Source organism: Cucumis melo, chromosome 7 (genome assembly GCF_025177605.1).
Source record: "Cucumis melo cultivar AY chromosome 7, USDA_Cmelo_AY_1.0, whole genome shotgun sequence".
NCBI lineage: Eukaryota > Viridiplantae > Streptophyta > Magnoliopsida > Cucurbitales > Cucurbitaceae > Cucumis > Cucumis melo.
Window position 1 is genome coordinate 18,624,468 of NC_066863.1, and position 18,150 is coordinate 18,642,617.

The 18,150-nt window shown below is 32.9% G+C and overlaps 1 protein-coding gene across 18 annotated transcripts; it reads left to right on the forward strand.

Moving 5' to 3' along the window:
* The first annotated feature begins 14,796 nt into the window (after positions 1-14,796).
* Positions 14,797-17,583, forward strand: LOC103501151 (3-isopropylmalate dehydrogenase 1, chloroplastic-like). 18 transcript variants are annotated; one of them, XR_007822439.1, is made up of 6 exons: positions 14,799-15,096; positions 15,250-15,402; positions 15,690-16,104; positions 16,202-16,281; positions 16,468-16,625; positions 17,309-17,583. XR_007822439.1 is itself a non-coding variant. In XM_008464647.2 (4 exons), exons 1-4 carry the CDS (start codon positions 14,977-14,979, stop codon positions 17,334-17,336), a joined length of 384 nt encoding a protein of 127 aa, XP_008462869.1. In that variant the 5' UTR covers positions 14,805-14,976; the 3' UTR covers positions 17,337-17,583. The 18 variants fall into 18 exon arrangements, 2 of the variants coding, with proteins under 2 accessions (XP_008462869.1, XP_008462870.1); XR_007822440.1 differs by having other exon boundaries at positions 16,543-16,625; XR_540230.3 differs by having other exon boundaries at positions 14,803-15,096; positions 15,690-15,827.
* The last annotated feature ends 567 nt before the right edge of the window (positions 17,584-18,150 follow it).

Consider the following 18,150-nt stretch of genomic DNA (forward strand, 5'->3'; position numbering starts at 1 on the left):
TTTGTGTTTGTATATTTATTAATTTATTTTAATTTAATCCAAAACGTCGCGAAATTTTTTTGAGCAATCCGAACATCATTGTGAATGTTTGAGCAAAATATTATAAGGAAAAAAGTAAAAATAAAATATTTTTAAAAATATATAAAAAAATATTTCCCGACGTTCATTACGTCGGGAAAAAAAACGTCGGGAAAGGCTTTCCCGACGCCGGAATATGCGTCGGCATAGACGGCGTCGGGAATAAGGCTTTCCCGACGCCGTCATGCCGACGCATATTCCGGCGTCGGGAAAGCCTTTCCCGACGCGGCTTTGGTACGGCGTCGGGAAAGCCTCTCGCGACGCATTTCTCCCGACGTGCTTCCCGACGCCGTTTTGTACGTCGGGATATCCTTTTCCGACGTACTTTGCATTTTCGCCGACGTATTTCTGCGTCGGGAGTGCCCCCGTTTCTTGTAGTGTTGTTCAGAAAATTTTATTCGAGGAGAAAAGAATTAGCATTATCTCCCCTTTGTCATCCAACACTGCTCTTGCAGCTACTCCTTCTTGATCTGCAAATGAGTTCACCTTCTACAAAAATTGTAAACTTCATGGCCATAAGTTTGCTAACTATCCTACCATTGAATGCATGTATTGTCATAAACGAGGTCACATCTTGGAGAACTGTCCTACTCTCCTACCCACCCTCCTGGACATTTACATAAATCCAAGGTCTCTTCTAAATTTGGTTCTTCATATGTTGTTGCTGCTGCCACCCTATCTAATATTACCACACCTTTGAGTTTCTAATTAAGTTATCTTCATGACTTATTGAAACAGGTGATCTTGTCCAACTCTACTGCTCTTGCAGGAGCAGTCACCCTAGGTACTTCTTGGCTCCTTGACTCGGCTTGTTGTAATCATATGACGTATGACATTTCTTTGTTGTCCTCTTCTATTCTTGTTCACTCCCTCCCTCCAATCCACTCTACTGATGGTAATCACATGTCTATTTCTCACACTGGTACTACCAATACACCCATCACAAACCTTTCTAACATATATCCTTCAACCTAGCTTTTATTGGCCCATTATGTGATCTCGATCTAACCATTATCTTTTCTTCTCATGGTTGTTAGGTTTAGGATCTTTAGATGGGGTAGGTGATGGGTACGGAATGGAAGGTGGGATAATTATTCGAGCTCACATCTCTCTAGCACTCTTTTGTGTTTTCATCCATCTTTGCACCGGTAACTCAAAATGCTATATGTTAGTGGCACCTTTGCCTTGGTCATGCTTCTTTTGATAAACTTCGTAATTTAGTTTCTATTGACACTTTGAATAATGTCTCTAAATTTAGTCTGTTTGATTATTTAAATTGCAAACTTGCAAAACAACCTGCTTTATCATTTACTACTTCTACATCATTATGTGATACACCATTTGGCCTAGTTCATTTTGATATTTGGTGTCCTGCTCCCCTTTACTATTATTAATAGGTGCAGATACTTTGTTTTATTTATTGATGACCATTCTTGTTTTACTTGGATTTACTTTCTTAAACATCGTTCTTTCTTATTTCAAATCTACATTAATTTTGCGAAAATTGTTCACACTCAATTCTCTTGCAAAACTCTCTGCACATATAATGCAATGGAATATAAGGACTCTCAACTTCTTTCCTTCCTTGCCCAACAGGGCACTCTGATTCAAACACTCTTGTCTTTACATCTCACTACAAAATGGTAGGGCAAAACGCAAACATCGCCATATTTTAGACTCTGTTCGTGCTCAACTTCGCTCTGCTTCTTGTCCTGGAAACTTTTGTTGAGAGGCTACCCTCACTTCTGTTTATGTCATTAATCACCTTTCTTCTCAGATCATCCACAATGTTTCTCCCTTTGAACGTCTCTATGGTACTCCCTCCTCTTACTCTAATCTTAAAGTCTTTGGTTGTGTATGTTTTGTGTTATTACATCCTCATGGACATATCAAACTTGAACTACCTCTTGCTCGTTTGTGTTGTTTCTTAGGATATTGTATTGAATATAAAAGTTTTCGTTGTTGAGATCCCATCTCACAACGCTTACGTATATCTCGCCATGTCACTTTTTGGGAACATCACATGTTTTCTAGTCTTTCTTCATTCCATGCCTCTCTATCTAGGTACCTATTCTTTACTAATCCTCTACTGATCTCTTCCCCACTTCTGAATTATCACATGACACTGCACCTTATTCTTTTCCCATCTCTTAGCTCACCTAATCAAATCCTATCTCAATGCCCTTAGATCTACCATGTGCCCCTTATGCAGAACCTGAATTTGCACCTGTTCGTCACTCCTCCGAGATAAGAGGAACTCCTCTTTACCTCGAAGACTACCATTTTTTTTCCTGTTATTTCTTTGGTTAAAACTTTCTCTTATAAGGCAACCAATACTAATCCCTTACGGCAACTAGTAATGCATGAGAAACTTAAAGCCTTGAAAAGACTAATACTTGGGACTATGTTGACTTACCTTCTGGAAAGAAACCTATTGGTTGCAAATGAATTTATAAAATCAAAACTTGATCTAATGGATCTATTAAACGTTACAAAACACATCTTGTGGACAAAGGATATTCTAAAAAATATGGCATTGATTACAAAAAAACATTTGCTCAAGTAACTTGAATGACGCCTGTGCACAGTCTTTTAGCGATTGTAGTTGCAAAATAGTGGCCCCTCCTTCAAATGGATGTGAAAATGCATTTCTCAATGGCACCCTATCTAAAGAAGTCTATATGAAATCGCTACCTAGTATTGCTATGCCCCTAAAAAAGTGTGTGTACTTCGTCGTGCACTTTATGGTCTCAAACATGCTCCACAAGCTTGGTTTTCAATGTTCAATTCTACTATTACTTAACTTGGGTTTACTTTCAGCACTCACGATTCTACATTATTTACTCGCTAGAAATCTCATGGCATTGTTATCCTAGTTTTATATGTTGATGACATGATTTGCAAAATTACCTGGAAAAGCACTTTGAGATAAAAGATTTAGGCACCCTCAGTTATTTTCTTGGTCTTGAGATATCTTTCTTGCCTAATGAATACTACCTATCTTAAGCAAAATATGCCCCTGATCTTTCGAGTACTCAATCTGGAATCACTGATTCTGCCACATCCTCGACACCACTAGATCCAAATGTGAACCTCACTTCTTTTGATGGCGTTCCTTTTAATGATTCTGCTCTATATCGAGAACTTGTTGGCAGCCTGATTTACTTAACTATGACCTGCCTAGATATTGCGTATGCAGTTCACATTGTTAATCAATGTATGGCTGCTTCCCGTACCATTCACTTCACTACTGTTCTTTCTATTCTACGCTATGTTAAAGACACTCTAGGTCATGGACTATAGTTCTAATCTCAGTCTTCTTTAGTTCTCTTTAGATTCTCTGATGCTAATTGGACAAGTGATCCTACTGATAGAAGATCCACCACTGGTTATTGTTTCTATTTTGGTGATGTTCTCATCTCTTGGCGACAAGAAACAAGCTGTTGTTTCTCGTTGCATCACAGAGTCTGAATAATTGTGCTTTAGTGGACGCCACTTCAGAATTAATATGGCTATGTTGGCTTCTTACTGATATGGGGGCCCTGCAACAATCACCCATTATTCTTGATTGTGATAACTGCAGTGTCATTCAAATTGCTCATAATGATGTCTTTCATAAACGAACAAAGCACATTGAGAAAGATTGCCACTTTGTTCGCCATCATCTTTAGAGCAACACTTTCAAACTTCAATCCTTCTCCACCACCGACCAACTAGTCGATATCTTTACCAAATCCCTCCATTCTCCTTGCTTCATCAACTTCTTCACAAATTGAAGATGGTCTCTACTCTACTAACTTGAGTTTAAGGGAGGGTGTTACTGTATATTTAGCAATTATGTATTTATTAGGATACAATCTTAATAGTTATGTATTAGGATATATTTTCCTTTTATTGTTTTCTTTGGTGTGTATATTTACCTCAACTTGTACCTTGTAATAAACATGAAATACAAGTATACTCAATAAAATCACTGATATATTTGTAATTTTTTAAAAAAATGTTGCTATATATGCTAATACTTTAAATCTAGTTGCTATATTTATAGTCATCTTTTAAATAAAGGAGCATTTTCAAATATAGCAAAATGATCCAAAATATTTACAAAATATAACAAACATTCATATTCTATCGATGTTAGACATCAATAGACTTTTATTAGTGTCTATCATTGCATTTAATAGACATTGATAGACTTCTATAAGTGTTTTTAGTAATAGAATATGATATTTTGTTATATTTTGTAAATATTTCAGCAGTTTTACTATTTTCGATACTTTTCGTTAAATAAATAACTCTAATTACACAAATATCTAAAATTTCTTACCTTTTTACCTCAATATTCTAATGAGCTATTAATATTACACAAAAGTCTTATCCAATTTACTTTTTCCAACCATATTCATTTTTTTTAAAAAAAGGTATAACAATATTGATAAAAAAAAAGACATGAAAGAAAAGTTATGGAACTTCCCCAAACTGGTCTTCTTTTCAAAACCTATGCAAATAAAGAAAATTTCTTCAAATATTAAAAATTGTTGCTCTAATAAATAAAAACAAAATATGGTAAAAAGCTTTGTCAAAAAAAGGAAAGAAGATATATTTAATATATACAACACTGTATATTTGAATTTTGAAAAGTAAACCATGGTATATTTCATAAGTTAAATGAATTCCAACCAAAATTAATAAATAGCAAATACAAAGTCAGAATTTGAAATGATGTTGATAAGGAAAGAGCTAAGTATTTCAATAACTCAGTGATAAGAATAATGTAATTAATGGTATTTCAAAAAATAAAATCCTTATAAAATCTATAGTATGTATGTAAGTTTCAATGGGGAAAAACTTTTTTCTCTCCTGTTTAGTTCTATGTTTCAAATCATTCTTTGGTTTTATGGTAAATTTATTTTTAATTTTATTTTTTGTAATATATATAATTATAAAAGACACACCCTCTCTCACTACCTTTTCAATTAATTCTCCTCAAGTTTAGTAGAATTAAAGTATGCGCAATGTGAAAAGTTGAATGCAAATGATTTTTCATTTATCCACTACTTTTTTACTTAATTATACCTAAGTTTAGTGAAATTAAAGTATAGGCTGTGAAGAGTTAAAATCCAAATAGTTTTTCATTTACATTTTAGAAATTTGTTACAAATTAAATATCTTATCAATTCCAATTAACAATACAAATTTAAAGACTTGAAAGTTGAAAAGTTTATATAACATTTTTTTTGTACTACATAAAAGACTTCCTTGATTTTTCTACCAAAGTTGTTATTGAAAAATTTGGATCCATCCAATGGATTGTGTAATGGGACAAGATAGGTACGTCGATCATTTAGCAAAAATATTATACATGCTGAAATAACAATGAGTGATAATGTAGGAAAACAAGTTTTTTCTTCCACGAATACCATTAAGCCCACCAAATGACAATGGATATCCATTCTCAAGTTCAAGAGAAAACAGTTTCCCATTCATTTATTCTTTGCAATGACAATTAAGAAAGCATAAGTACAAACAATTCCTAATGTTGGAATATATCTTTCTGAAATATGTGTTTTCTTATGGATACCTTTATGTTGCACTATCTAGAGAAATTTCAATAAAGACAACAAAAGTTTGGATCAGGCCTATAGATGACAATAAGTTACCTTCAATTTGTACAACAAAAATATTGTTTATAAAGAAATCATTTTTTTGATATATGTAAGTCTTACATTTAAAATCTTATACTTTGATCTAATTATCATAACTTCTTCCCATGTACATCTAATTCTATTACATTTTGAATTTCATGTACCTTTAAATTTAGCACAACCTAAACATATACGTGCAATGTTTACTATAATCTAAAGCTACACATTATATCTTTTACTAGTTAATAGTAAAAGAACTATGTATTTTTCTTTTCAAACATTACACAATAATAAAAGATAAATTTTCTTAAATATAATAAACGGATAAAATACTTACGGTCCGTGTAACAAATTAAAAACCCCATAAAATTGGTCATTTTGTTAAATATTCCAAGTTTGGCCTGCCCTTTTATTGTCTTTTTTCTCCTCTTTCTATGTGATTTTTTTTCTTTCCATCGTCTTTTTCTCTTCCTCTTTTTTTTTTTCAAACTGTTATTTGGTTCAAGATTGTGTAGTAAATATAAACGATCTTGAAAAAACATATTGTACAAAAAATAACCAAATCTAAACAATTGTGTACCAAATAATCTTAAAAAAATCGTTAAGATTTGAGTAACCAAATCTAAATGATCGTGTAAAAAAAAACGATCGAGTAGCCAAATCTAAATGATCGTGTACCAAAAGAATCTTAAAAAAAATAGTTTAGCCAAATCTAAATGATCCTGTAGCTAAATCTAAAAGTCGTGTAACAAAAGAATCTTGAAAAAGATCGTTTAGATTTGGCTACCCAAATCTAAAGGATCAAATCTAAATGATTGGATATCAAATCTAAACGATCGTGTAACCAAATGAAACAATACAGAGAGACTTGAAAAAAATCATACTATGTATTTTTATTTTAAAACATTACTGAATAATAAAAGAGAAATTTTTATAAATATAACAAAAGAGTAAAATATTTATAGCTCAGGTAACAAAATGAAAAAGTCCACAAAGTTGACCATTTTTTAAAAATATTCCAAGTTTACCCTTCTTTTTTATCGTTTTTCTTCTCCTCTTCTTGTGTGATTTTTTTCCTTCCTATCACCTTTCTTCTCTTCCCCTTTTTTTTTCTAAGCTGTTATTTGGTTCAAGATCGTGTATCAAATATAAAAGATCTATTTTTTTTCAATATGTTATTTGGTTGTTCAAGATCATGTAGTAAATATAAAAGATCTTGAAAAAAAACGTCGTTTAGATTTGGGTAGCCAAATCTAAATAATTATGTACCAAATAATTTTTAAAAAATTGTTTAGATCTGGGTAGCCAAATCTAAATGATCGTGTACAAAAAAAAAATCGTGTAGTCAAATGTAAATGATAGTGTACCAAAAGAATTTTGAATAAAATCGTTTAACCAAATCTAAACAATCGTGCAGCTAAATATAAACGATTGTGTACCAAAAAATCTTTTAAAAAAATCGTTTAGATTTGGCTACTTAAATCTAAATAATCGTGTATAAAAGCTAAACGATTGTGTAACCAAATTAAATGATCGTGGACATAGAATCTTAAAAAAAATCGTTTTAATTTGGCTATCCAAATCTAAACGATTGTGTACCAAACAATAGTCAAATCTAAACGATCGTGTACCAAATATATTACCCTTGTTGTTGATAGTGTGGTTGACAGAGTATTTTTTGGTATTTTTTATTATGGGTTTGTGGGCTTTTTCCGTAAGAGATTTTGAGACCCACACTGAAATAAAAAGGTCAATTTTAAAAATAAGAAGTTAAGTAAAAGGGTGGAGGATGGTTGGTCGCTAAAGTAAGTGCCTTGAAAAGGAAATCCCAGGCCAACTTTGAGTAATCTAGGGTTGTGGCAAACCGAAATGAAGGATAGAAAGGTTTTAGAGTTGAATCTCGGGTAGTTATGTGGGACAGAAGTTTAAATCTAGGACAAATCTCAGTGTTGGTTCGATCGCGATGAAGGAATAAATACTTAAGAAGTGTAGTCTTGGGCTATCTCGGGGTCGAGTTCGATCGAGATTGAACGTAGAGAAGCAAGTCCAAGGAGATCTTGGGCCATTTCGACGACAATTCTAGCTGAGATTGAAGGTAAACGAGGAAATGCGAAGGATCTCGGGGCTATCTTGAAGCTGTGCTGGCCGAGAATGGAGTTAGGAAAGGGTATAATTGGTGAACTTGGGATGATCTTAGACCTATTCTGGTTGAGAGCATTATAATTTATCTGTTCAGTGAAGTTGGAATCTAGGTGTCATGACATGAAAAATACTTAGAATTTAAGGAAGCAAGAGGTAGAAAGTTACAAAGAACTCAAGGAATGATTAATCTATTTTGGAGATTACTATAAATAGGAAAAAAGGTAGAAGAAAAGGAGGTTATTCTGAGATTATACAAAGAGAAGGAATTGAGTGTTGTGCTATCGAGAAGCTTTTAGGCGAGAAGTTCCATTTTGAGTTGCAAGGCATTCTAAACAAAAAGAGATACTTCCTACAGTGAGTGATTTTCTAGAAAGATTCCAAATATCTAAAGCTTTCCTTTCTAAATCTCATGTTTCATGTATAATGTGTTATATATACGTTTATGTTTTATAAAAGCGTGATTTATGAAGAAAGCTTTATTTTATGTTTTCATGTTAAAGTTCATGCTATTGGTCGTATGCTATGATTGAGAGTAAACCATTAGTCTTAGTCCTATCAATGAGTTGATTATTATGTGTACATAATGAGTAAAGACATGTAGAAAAGGCCTACATGACAGAGTAAAGTTGGCAAATGCATAAAAGATGTGTATTGTGCTTAATGGGCTAAGCAACTGGAAATGAATGAAGAAATTCTCCAGGGGATGCTGTTGATGAAAAAGTCATCACAGTAGGCTATGTATGTTGTTGATGAAAAGGTCATCACAGTAGTCTGTACGTGGGAATGGTTTATGGTCCAAGCGAAAGGAATAGTGAAATGCTAATGTATGAATTCTGTTTTATTGAAATGTGGACTTGAAAGCCAGTTTATGAAATGAAAATAAATTTATTGATTGAATTGTATCCCCAAAAGGTTTTTAAAACTATCATTCACTAAGAATTTGACTTACGTTTTAAGTTTTCCTTTGTCTAGGGTATCGGGCATTGAGACTAGGTTAAGAAAGCAATGCGAACAAGCAAGGTGTTTAAAGTTTGAAAGTTTTTGAGGGCGTTTAAGTTTAATTGTTATAGTTGTTGAATTTAAGAAACATGTGAATTGTATATTTGGAATGTCTGATTTAAAGTTAATAAAGAGTTGTGTTTGTTGCGTTTCCGTTACTTATGTTAGGTTTTGAATCACATAATTGTTTAAGTTCAAAGACTCAAGTCACGTCGCGTACCGCATTGCATATTTAAGGACAAATGAGGGGTGGAACTTGAAAGTGATACCAGTGATACGCTAATAGCAATCCTTTTTTTCTCTTTCACCACAGTTTTTAAATTTGTATCACTAGCCTTGAGCTCAAGAGATTGTACCGTAATAGCTTTCGTCTTTTTTACCATCTTTTTTAAAACTTTTTCCTAAAACCATCAAAATTTTCAAAGCATAAGTGAATGTGAACTTCACTTTAATAAACAATTAATATTGTAACTTTACTTTAGAAGTAAACATTTTACCTTCTCCTGGACTTTATTTTTGGAGCAACTATCATGCTCAGATGTTAGCATATTTTGAACTTGCTCTTCCAATTCTTGAATGCGTATAAAGATTGCTTCGTTTTCATCAATGATTTGTTTCATTGTATCCACTTTTTTGACATTCTTGATTTTTGTTTGTGAAAATAAACGGTAGGTGTAGTGAAACCACCTACACCACATACTCAACCACCATATTTTGGACTATTCAAAACTTGAGTCAATGTATCATTAGGCGATTCATGTTTTTTTGGAGAGTGGATCTACATTGTTGTTCATAATCTCATCCTAAAATGGGTTAAATATGATAAGTAATATGTAAAAAATATATTCATGTGATTAGATCCAAATGTAACATTGAGAATTGTACTATTTGATTGGCTACTTTTTGTACATTGTCGTTAATGTATTCTCCATTTTTTTTCCTGATCATTTCTTCACAGATTAGCTCGTCTAAAATTTTGTTTGTTTGAAGGACCCTTTTTCTACATATCATTAAGCACACAATAGTTAAATTTAAGAATATCTGTAAAATGCTTCAAACAAGGATGGCATATAGAAGTATATATTTGTATTGGAAAATCTAAATCTGATGACGTTTTCTACACTCAGCTCAAACTCATTAGATAATCCACTCTTAGTCATACATGATTTATCCAAACTTATAATATGCTAATCTTGGAGCTACAAAAAAAATTGACAATATTTCGAAATTAGGTAACTTATGCAACTTATAAATATTGTACGAAACAGGTATTTCTATAGAACTTAACAACTTTAACTCATGAAAACTCATAATAAGTGCATAAGTATCACCCATTCAACATTTTGAACGATGTTGGTATTTCTATAAAACTAAGTACTTGTGACCTAAACTATGCTCAAAGTTACGTAAGAGTTAGTAACACTCATTGAACAATTAGCTACTTAATTCCAAATCAAGAGAACAATAACCATCATGTTAACAAAGGAAAAGGCAAAATAAAATTGAAAGATAAAACTTAACGTGTGATTAATTAATTAGGCAATTGAGCTTAGATTTCTATTTAATACCTACCAAGTGAAATCTCATAATGTTCCATATTTTCTAATTAAGAGTACTCATGTGAAATCCCATGTGAAATACAATAATGTTATAAAATTTCTAATTAAGAGTACTCAAGTGAAATCTCTCAATTCTTATTGAGAAATAACTAAAATTTTAGAGAATAGGTAAGATTCGTACCTTCAAAGGAGTTAGAATTTGGCACCTAAAAGTGAAATCGACGTCAGCAAAATCAAGCAATGGAGGGGCATATGGAGTCGCTGACGTTAAAGATCTTTGTGAATGGGAGATGACAAACATCGACAAAAAACCAGGCAACAGAAGATGTAGATGGAAGAAGTCGAAAATGTCTATAAACTTTGTCCCACTTGCTGCCTTCTCTTTGGCAATATTGCCTGGTTCTGGATCTTTCCGTAGGAAGTTAGAAAGTGAAAAAGTTGAAAATAAAGAGGTTGTGTAAGATAATGTTGAATGAGTGTGGGGATTGAGGGTGATACCCGGGAACGACGATAAGGAAAGGAGAGGGACGACGACGAGGAGAGGAGAGGGACAACAAAATCTATAGAAACGAAGCATTGGGAATTGTCATGGCCTGCTCCAATTCCTCAACTCAAGCATTTACCATAGTGTTTTGGCAAGTTGTAGCTATGCAAAGTAATCTCAATGCATTTAGCAAGTTCCATCAATTCCACTATGCATAACGCATATTCCAATGCCAGATCACACAGTTAACAAAGGACATCTCATACTAGATCACGCAACAAGTATGAGACATCTTATTCAAGATCACACAATATGAATAGGGCATTCTAGTCCAGATCATACAACAAGAATAAAACATCTTATCCTAGATTACAAATCAAGAATAAGGCATCACATACTAGGTCACACAACAAGTTTGAGACATTCTTATCGTATAAAATACAAAAAACATCTCATTTCAAACTTTATTAGATCTTATGCATTCTTCATAATACATCATTTCAATTCATAATAAGTCCAATTCATTTATAGGTCATATGCATTTTAAGAATTGGAAAGCATAAGAGAAATCATATAGTTCATGGTCTTAATAGAAATACATTTAAGGGTTCAAATATATTTTAGAAATCCTTTTCATTTAAGAAATATTTTTATAAGAAGAAGAGCCAATCACAGTTACAATCAACTAGCTCTTCCGCCTAGCCTCCTCGGCCAAGAGCTTCCTTGCATTTCTTTGTAATCCTCACTGGGATCAAGCTTGTTTTGAGTCTCTAAAGTCTTAGATATTTTCTTAGTTATTTCCTCATAAATCTTAGGGTAAAAGCAACTTCAAAATGCATTAAATTTCTATATTTATAAGTTTCTCTTGTGAGTTTTCCTATTTTGGAATGGTTGGCTTTGTCGGCGGCAAAGAAGTGGTCTAATCTCTAAAGGCAACATATCTTTATCCATTCCTTATCCTAAATTTGGATTAGGTAGCAAGATTATATAAATGGTCGACTTTCTGACACAAAAGTCACGTTACTACTTGTTGGTAATATAGCTCAAATTGTCCAACTGTTTGTCGTATAACCCCTTTGCATAGAGACCTTCAGTCGCATAACCCTTTCGCGAATCGTAAGTTACTCTCATGAGTCTTTTTGTGTAGTGTTCTTACTGTAGGACCTTCGTCGTGCACCAGTAGCACGCGATTAGGGCCTCAGAACTACTACCTCATTATTGAAATTTCGTCCTCAAAATTCTGTAAGTTGTTGCAAATAGCTGTGGGTACTTTGCTTTCATCAGTTCCTTATCTCTCAAGTGGCTGCCTCAATGCTATTGTTGTTCCACAGGATTTTGAACATGTGAATCACCTTTGCTCTCAACACTTGCTCTTTTTTGTCTAGTATGCATAGAGGCCTTTCTTTGTAAATTAGGTTCTTAGGGGTTGATCTTTCTTATATGCAAGGAGTCTACCATATACTTCCTCAACATGGAAACGTGGAAGAAATTATGGATTCTAGATAATTTCGCGGGTAACCTTAACTTATAGGTCACTGGTCCCACGCATTCTAGAATCTCATAGGGTCTTATATATCGTGGACTTAGTTTTCCTTTCCTTCCAAATCTGACTACTCCCTTCTATGTTGATAGTTTCAAGAAAATTTTATTTCCCACGTCGAATTCTAGTGCCCTGCGACAATTGTACGCGTAACTCTTTTGCCTATCCAATTCCAATCCTAAATTTTTCATAGGTAAATTTATTTGTAACATTTTTTGTTCCTTTATTATTTTAAATTATTACTATTTGAGATTTTTTTAACTATATTATTGTGGAAAAAGAATGTTACAACCAACACTCCCCATAAGTGTTTGTTGCTAGATTAGGTTGGTATAGGAGAAGTCATTGTTGAAGGTAGATGGTCTTCCAATGATCCATTAACTCTTGTTCACCATGTACCTCTTGGCTCAAACGCAGTTTGAGTGTGGGTTGATATAGTGAAAATACCAAATTCTTTTTTATGGAGACCTATCTTTGACGTTATTGTTATTGACGATGTTGTGGGCACTACTGTAGCATGACCAATGGATAAAGTCAAACTACGTAAGAAATTTTATTTACTCTGTAAATTAAATATTTATTTAGTTCCTTAACTAATTCACTCTTAGAGTTAGATAATGATATTTTTTTAAATTTTTTATTAGGTAATTGACATGTGGAAAAAATATTGGAGCAACACATGTATATATGAGAGCTACAATTTAAACATTTTTTTTTATCTTATCAAATTTTTGGGACCATATATATGCAATCATTTTATTTGAATTAAGCATTTACAACTTGTTCTAATAGTTAAGGACTTTGTTGGAACATAGTGTTGGTGATTATTTCAAACCTTTGGAATGAATATAATGCGCTAAGTTATAACACTATAATGTTGGGTATTTACAAGTTTTTTTTCGGATGAATAATGCGCTAATAAAAATAAAAGACTTTCAATAACATATCTAAAATCACTATATAGTCTTTTATAATATTTTTTTATTGCTATAAAAACTTTTTGACGGTACTTTTTCAATACCTTAACATTGAATTAAAGCTCTCATATACCAAAACATTGAATTAAAGCTCTTATATATCAATTTTTTATACTGTTATTAGTAGCTTTACAAAAACCACTAATAAGTCAAGGACTTTTTGCTACGACAACATTCATAAAATGCTACAAAAAAAAAAAAAAAATTTATAGCGTTTTTCAATGTTATTAAAAAGCTATAGAAATGTTTTGATAACGCTTTCCAAACGTAATAAAAACATTACAAAATATCTTTTATAGCATTTTTCTAATGTTATTAAAAAAACTATTGAAACATTTTGATAGCGATTTTCCAACGCAATAAAAACCACTATCAAAATTTCAATAGCATTTTTTTCCACGTTATAAAAAGCCTTTATAGCATCATATATGTGCTATCACTTGGGGACATTTTATAGCGTTTTGCATAGCGTTGCAAAAATGCTATGGAAAGTCATTTTCATAACATGGGCTATGACAACATTTCGAAAACAATATCGAAAAACAACGATAGCGTTTTTCTGATGCTATCATAATTGATATTTCTTCTAGTGATTAGTACGTTCTACTATTATTGATCGACACATGGTATAGACTGGATGGTAAATATGTGTGAGCTTAGTATGACCGCACGATTCATGGTTGATTTGAACATGTGTGAGCTATTCTCTGCCACATATTTACCATTAGTTTATTGTGTTTGTCTTGGATATCAGGTTTGAGGAGATTTCAAAATGATTTATAACTATTTTACATTATATGTTCGAGGAACTTTATTCATGACTTTACTATCTGTTGTGTTTATATATTATATATAAACACAAATAGATAGTTTATTGTGTTTATATATTATCTATTGAAAGTGTGTTTTGGAAGTTATTTTATTTATATAAACTTGTTGCTCGTTAGACATCGAGCTCCTTGTCAAAGACGTGTTTTAGATATTTTCTTTCGATGTTTACTTTCGAAGTAAATAAACCAAAGATTTGTTTGATATTGACTTTACTTTCAATGTTTTCTTTCCCCCTTCGCCCAGGTAATAGTCAAGTTTCAAGTATTCATTGAATACCCCGTCACTAATTATGGTCCCTTTATGCGCTACAAGAAATTTGTTATTCAGTGACAAATTTTTAGTGACGTAACTAATTTTTGTCATTAAAATGTCATTTATTACGATGAAAAAAAAGAAAAAACATTTCACAAAAGATTATTATTAGCGACACGTTTTAAATATGCGTTACTAAAAGAAATAACAACACAATAATAATAATGTCACTAAAGATTAAATAGTTTTAGCAACAAAAATACATGTTGGTACAAGTTGATCAAAATTTTCCCATTTTCATTACCCCCACCTTTTCATTAAGAAAATTTTAATTAAGAAACTCTTTCCCTCTACCCATTACCCAACCCGGAAATCGCACCAAGCCCTAAAAACATCTCCATCTCTACCTCCTCCTCTCCTTCACCGGCGAACCACGCTTCTGCATGAACCACCAACTGAAGAACGGGCGATGGCGAACCACGCTTCTGTGAACCACCACTCTGAACGATTCTGCATGGTCGACGACCTCGAACGTCCATCGTCGATGCTACCGGCAACCTTCGTTGGGGTTGGGGCGCTTCACAGCAAGGTTAATTTACCTCTTTCGGCCTCCTGTGGTTTACAAATTTGTTCCTTCCTTGATTATGATATTGCTGGATAGGTTTGTATTGTTAGAAAATCAAAATCATATCAATAAGGATGCAAAGTTTTATGATATGAAATGACATGGCTTTATCCATAGGATAAAGCAAATCCATTGGCAACAGTTCTCAGTGCTGCTATGCTTCTAAAGTATGGCCTCGGTGAAGAAAATGCTGCCACAAGAATTGAGGCTGTAGTTTTGGATACACTAGGCAGAGGATTTAGAATTGATGACATATACTTGGCTGGATGTGTACGTATTCCTTCTCTCTTTCTCTCTTATTAGTCTTTGGATACTTCGTCCAGTAGTGATCAAATGACTTGAACCAATATATTTTAAATATCATGAAAATGAATAATGTAACTAGTTTTTGTCCCTATATTGATCAAATCGAGCTGGTTTTAGGGTTCAAATTACATCCATTATATGATCAAATGTATTGTGGAGTTAGGATGATCTGTTTCACTGCCAATTTTGATAACTATCCTTAGTACTTCCTCTTTTTGGTCATCATTCTAATGATCTTCTTGACTGCATAGAAACGAGTCGGATGCGAAGAGATGGGTGAGGAACTATTAAAGTCTATAAAGTCCCATATACTTGCTACAGTTTGAGTCGAACGTGGGCGATGGATTCTTTTTTCGCCTCTTAGCGTTGGTTTGCAAATGCGCTTTCATGTCAGTGTCCAACCTTCCTCTTTACAGTTATTCTTTTGCATCTGTATGAACCAGTTGAGTTTAAGGTCTTCTTTTTACCTTGGAACTATAAATAACTGTCATCTTAGGTTGTAACATTCTGACATTTTTGACAATAGGAAAATAAAATTATTTGTCCGGCCAATTTGCTGCTTCTTTCCCAATTTTTCATTCACATTGACTTAATTTGAAACAAAAAGGTTCAGAGTCAGAATGACAGAATCAAGGAATGAAGTGGATCATTTAGATTGCATAAGATGTATGTGATTAGTTTGGAAAAGTTTAACTTGACAACGTTGGGTGTCTTGAAGTTGCTTTAGTTTCTTAAGCTTAAACTTAACTTGACAACGTTGCAGGCAAAGGAGGATGGGCTATCTTCTATGAACCTTAAGAAAGAAGAGAAGTGGATTCCCTTATTAGGGATACGATTGATAAGGTCCTAATTCTTCGATTTGGGTGGTGTTCTGATTCAGTTTTTCTCCTTCTTGATAATATTATGTGTAACCAAGTCCTACTATTTCTAACATCCTCGAATTTTGTTTCTTTCTTCCACGGTTGATATGCTTTTTCAAAATTGATTATTTTCTTTTTCCATGTGTTTCATTCTTTTTCAATGGTTTAGCTTGCTAAGTGCGCACGAGAAGTATCCAAGTTTGCTTCAATAACATTAGTTGATATTGATTTAGAAGAAATGCAGGTTTATGTCAAGTACTTTGACATAACTCTTATACCGTCAGCTATTTTCTTCTTCAATGCCCATCATATGAAGATGGATTCAGGGTTAGTTTTATCCTGTTGGTCTTAGTTAATTCATTGCTTGATTTTTGTTTAAATATGTCTAGCATGGTTATAGAACTTTGCATGTGGATGTGGTCCATCTGTATGGCCTTAGCTACTTGGTTTGTGCAGTAGATTAGAATGATGTTATGGAGTGTCGTTATGATATTGTTGATTATTGTAGACATGCCCCCTAATCATTGTTTGAGTTTTCAATTTGGACACCCCCTCATTCTTTCAACTTTATTAGTTTGATGTAAAGTGTCGGAGTAGAGTAGTATATGCAAACATGATATATTCATTATTGTGATGATTTTTGTCCTTGATGTAGACATGCCTTCCCCCCTCCTCCTCATTGTTTGAGGATGTTTGAGATTTCATCTTAGACATGCCCTCCCCTTGTCATGATTGTTTTAGAATGTTTGGGTTTCATCTGTTTGAGTAGTGTCATAATGCTTTAAAACCGTTTATTGAGTTCAATGGTAATGAATTTGTTGCTTTTGATGTAGACATGCCCTCTTTCCTTATTATGAAGTTTGTTGCTTTTGATTTAGACATGTTTCCCCTTCTCATTCTTTTATAAAGAGTTTGAGTTTTAACCATTTGAGTATGTCATATTTAAAGTGTCTAAGTTTCATTTTTTGCTTACATGTTTTACTTATTTATTCTGTTATGTTGCATTTCAGATTTGACGCACAAATGGACTTCAGATGAATATAAAAAGAGTTTTTGATTTGTATCTTATAATTTTTTGTTATGCACATACTTTTGGTCCAAGACTTGTAGGAATTTTTTGTTGTGCACAATACTTTTGGTTTCTAGGTGTAACTTTTTGATGTAACTTCATGGTTATAACTTGGAACTAACTTTGGATATCCATTTACTAGATGTAACTTCGTACTTATAACTTAGGTTGAAATTGCTTGAACTATTTATGAAGATATTGAAGTTTCTTGACCTATATTTCTTGTGATGAAGTTGGTGTTATTGCATGTTGCTTAGTGATAAGTTTTAAAAATTATCATGTTTGACATTTTATAACAGGTTTATATAATTAACCAATTGGATATTATATTTTTATGTAATAAAATTATTTTATTGGCGCTTTCAATAACGTCGCAAAAGCATTGCTTTTTTTAAAAAACAAAAACTGTAGAACTTTTCAGTGGCACACTTTAATACGTCATAAAAGCTATTTGTAATGGTCACAAAGTAACCTTCAGGAACAATAAAGTTTGTCACTAAAACATCATCTTTATTGGCATATTCAAAACGTCACTAGAGAAAATAAATAGTAACATAACTTATGTTACCAAAAGTTAGCCTTTAGTAATGCACAAACATCACAAAGTATCTTTTGCGACACAAACTCTTACGTCACTAAAACTTTAACCGATGCAGAATTAGCAACAGGCCTATGCGACGAATGACTATTCGTCGCTAATACTTTTAGCGACATGTTTTTGCCTTTTAATGACGTTTTATGTGCACAATTGAAAACACAATTTCTTGTAGTGATCTTTGTACG

What these genes read in the sequence shown, in the direction of transcription:
- LOC103501151 (XM_008464647.2), top strand. Translation starts at nt 14,977, where the DNA reads ATGGCGAACCACGCTTCTGTGAACCACCACTCTGAACGATTCTGCATG. An exon ending in TTGGGGCGCTTCACAGCAAG is followed by an intron (nt 15,097 to 15,249) that starts GTTAATTTACCT and finishes CTTTATCCATAG; the next exon opens with GATAAAGCAAATCCATTGGC. An exon ending in CATATGAAGATGGATTCAGG is followed by an intron (nt 16,626 to 17,308) that starts GTTAGTTTTATC and finishes GTTGCATTTCAG; the next exon opens with ATTTGACGCACAAATGGACT.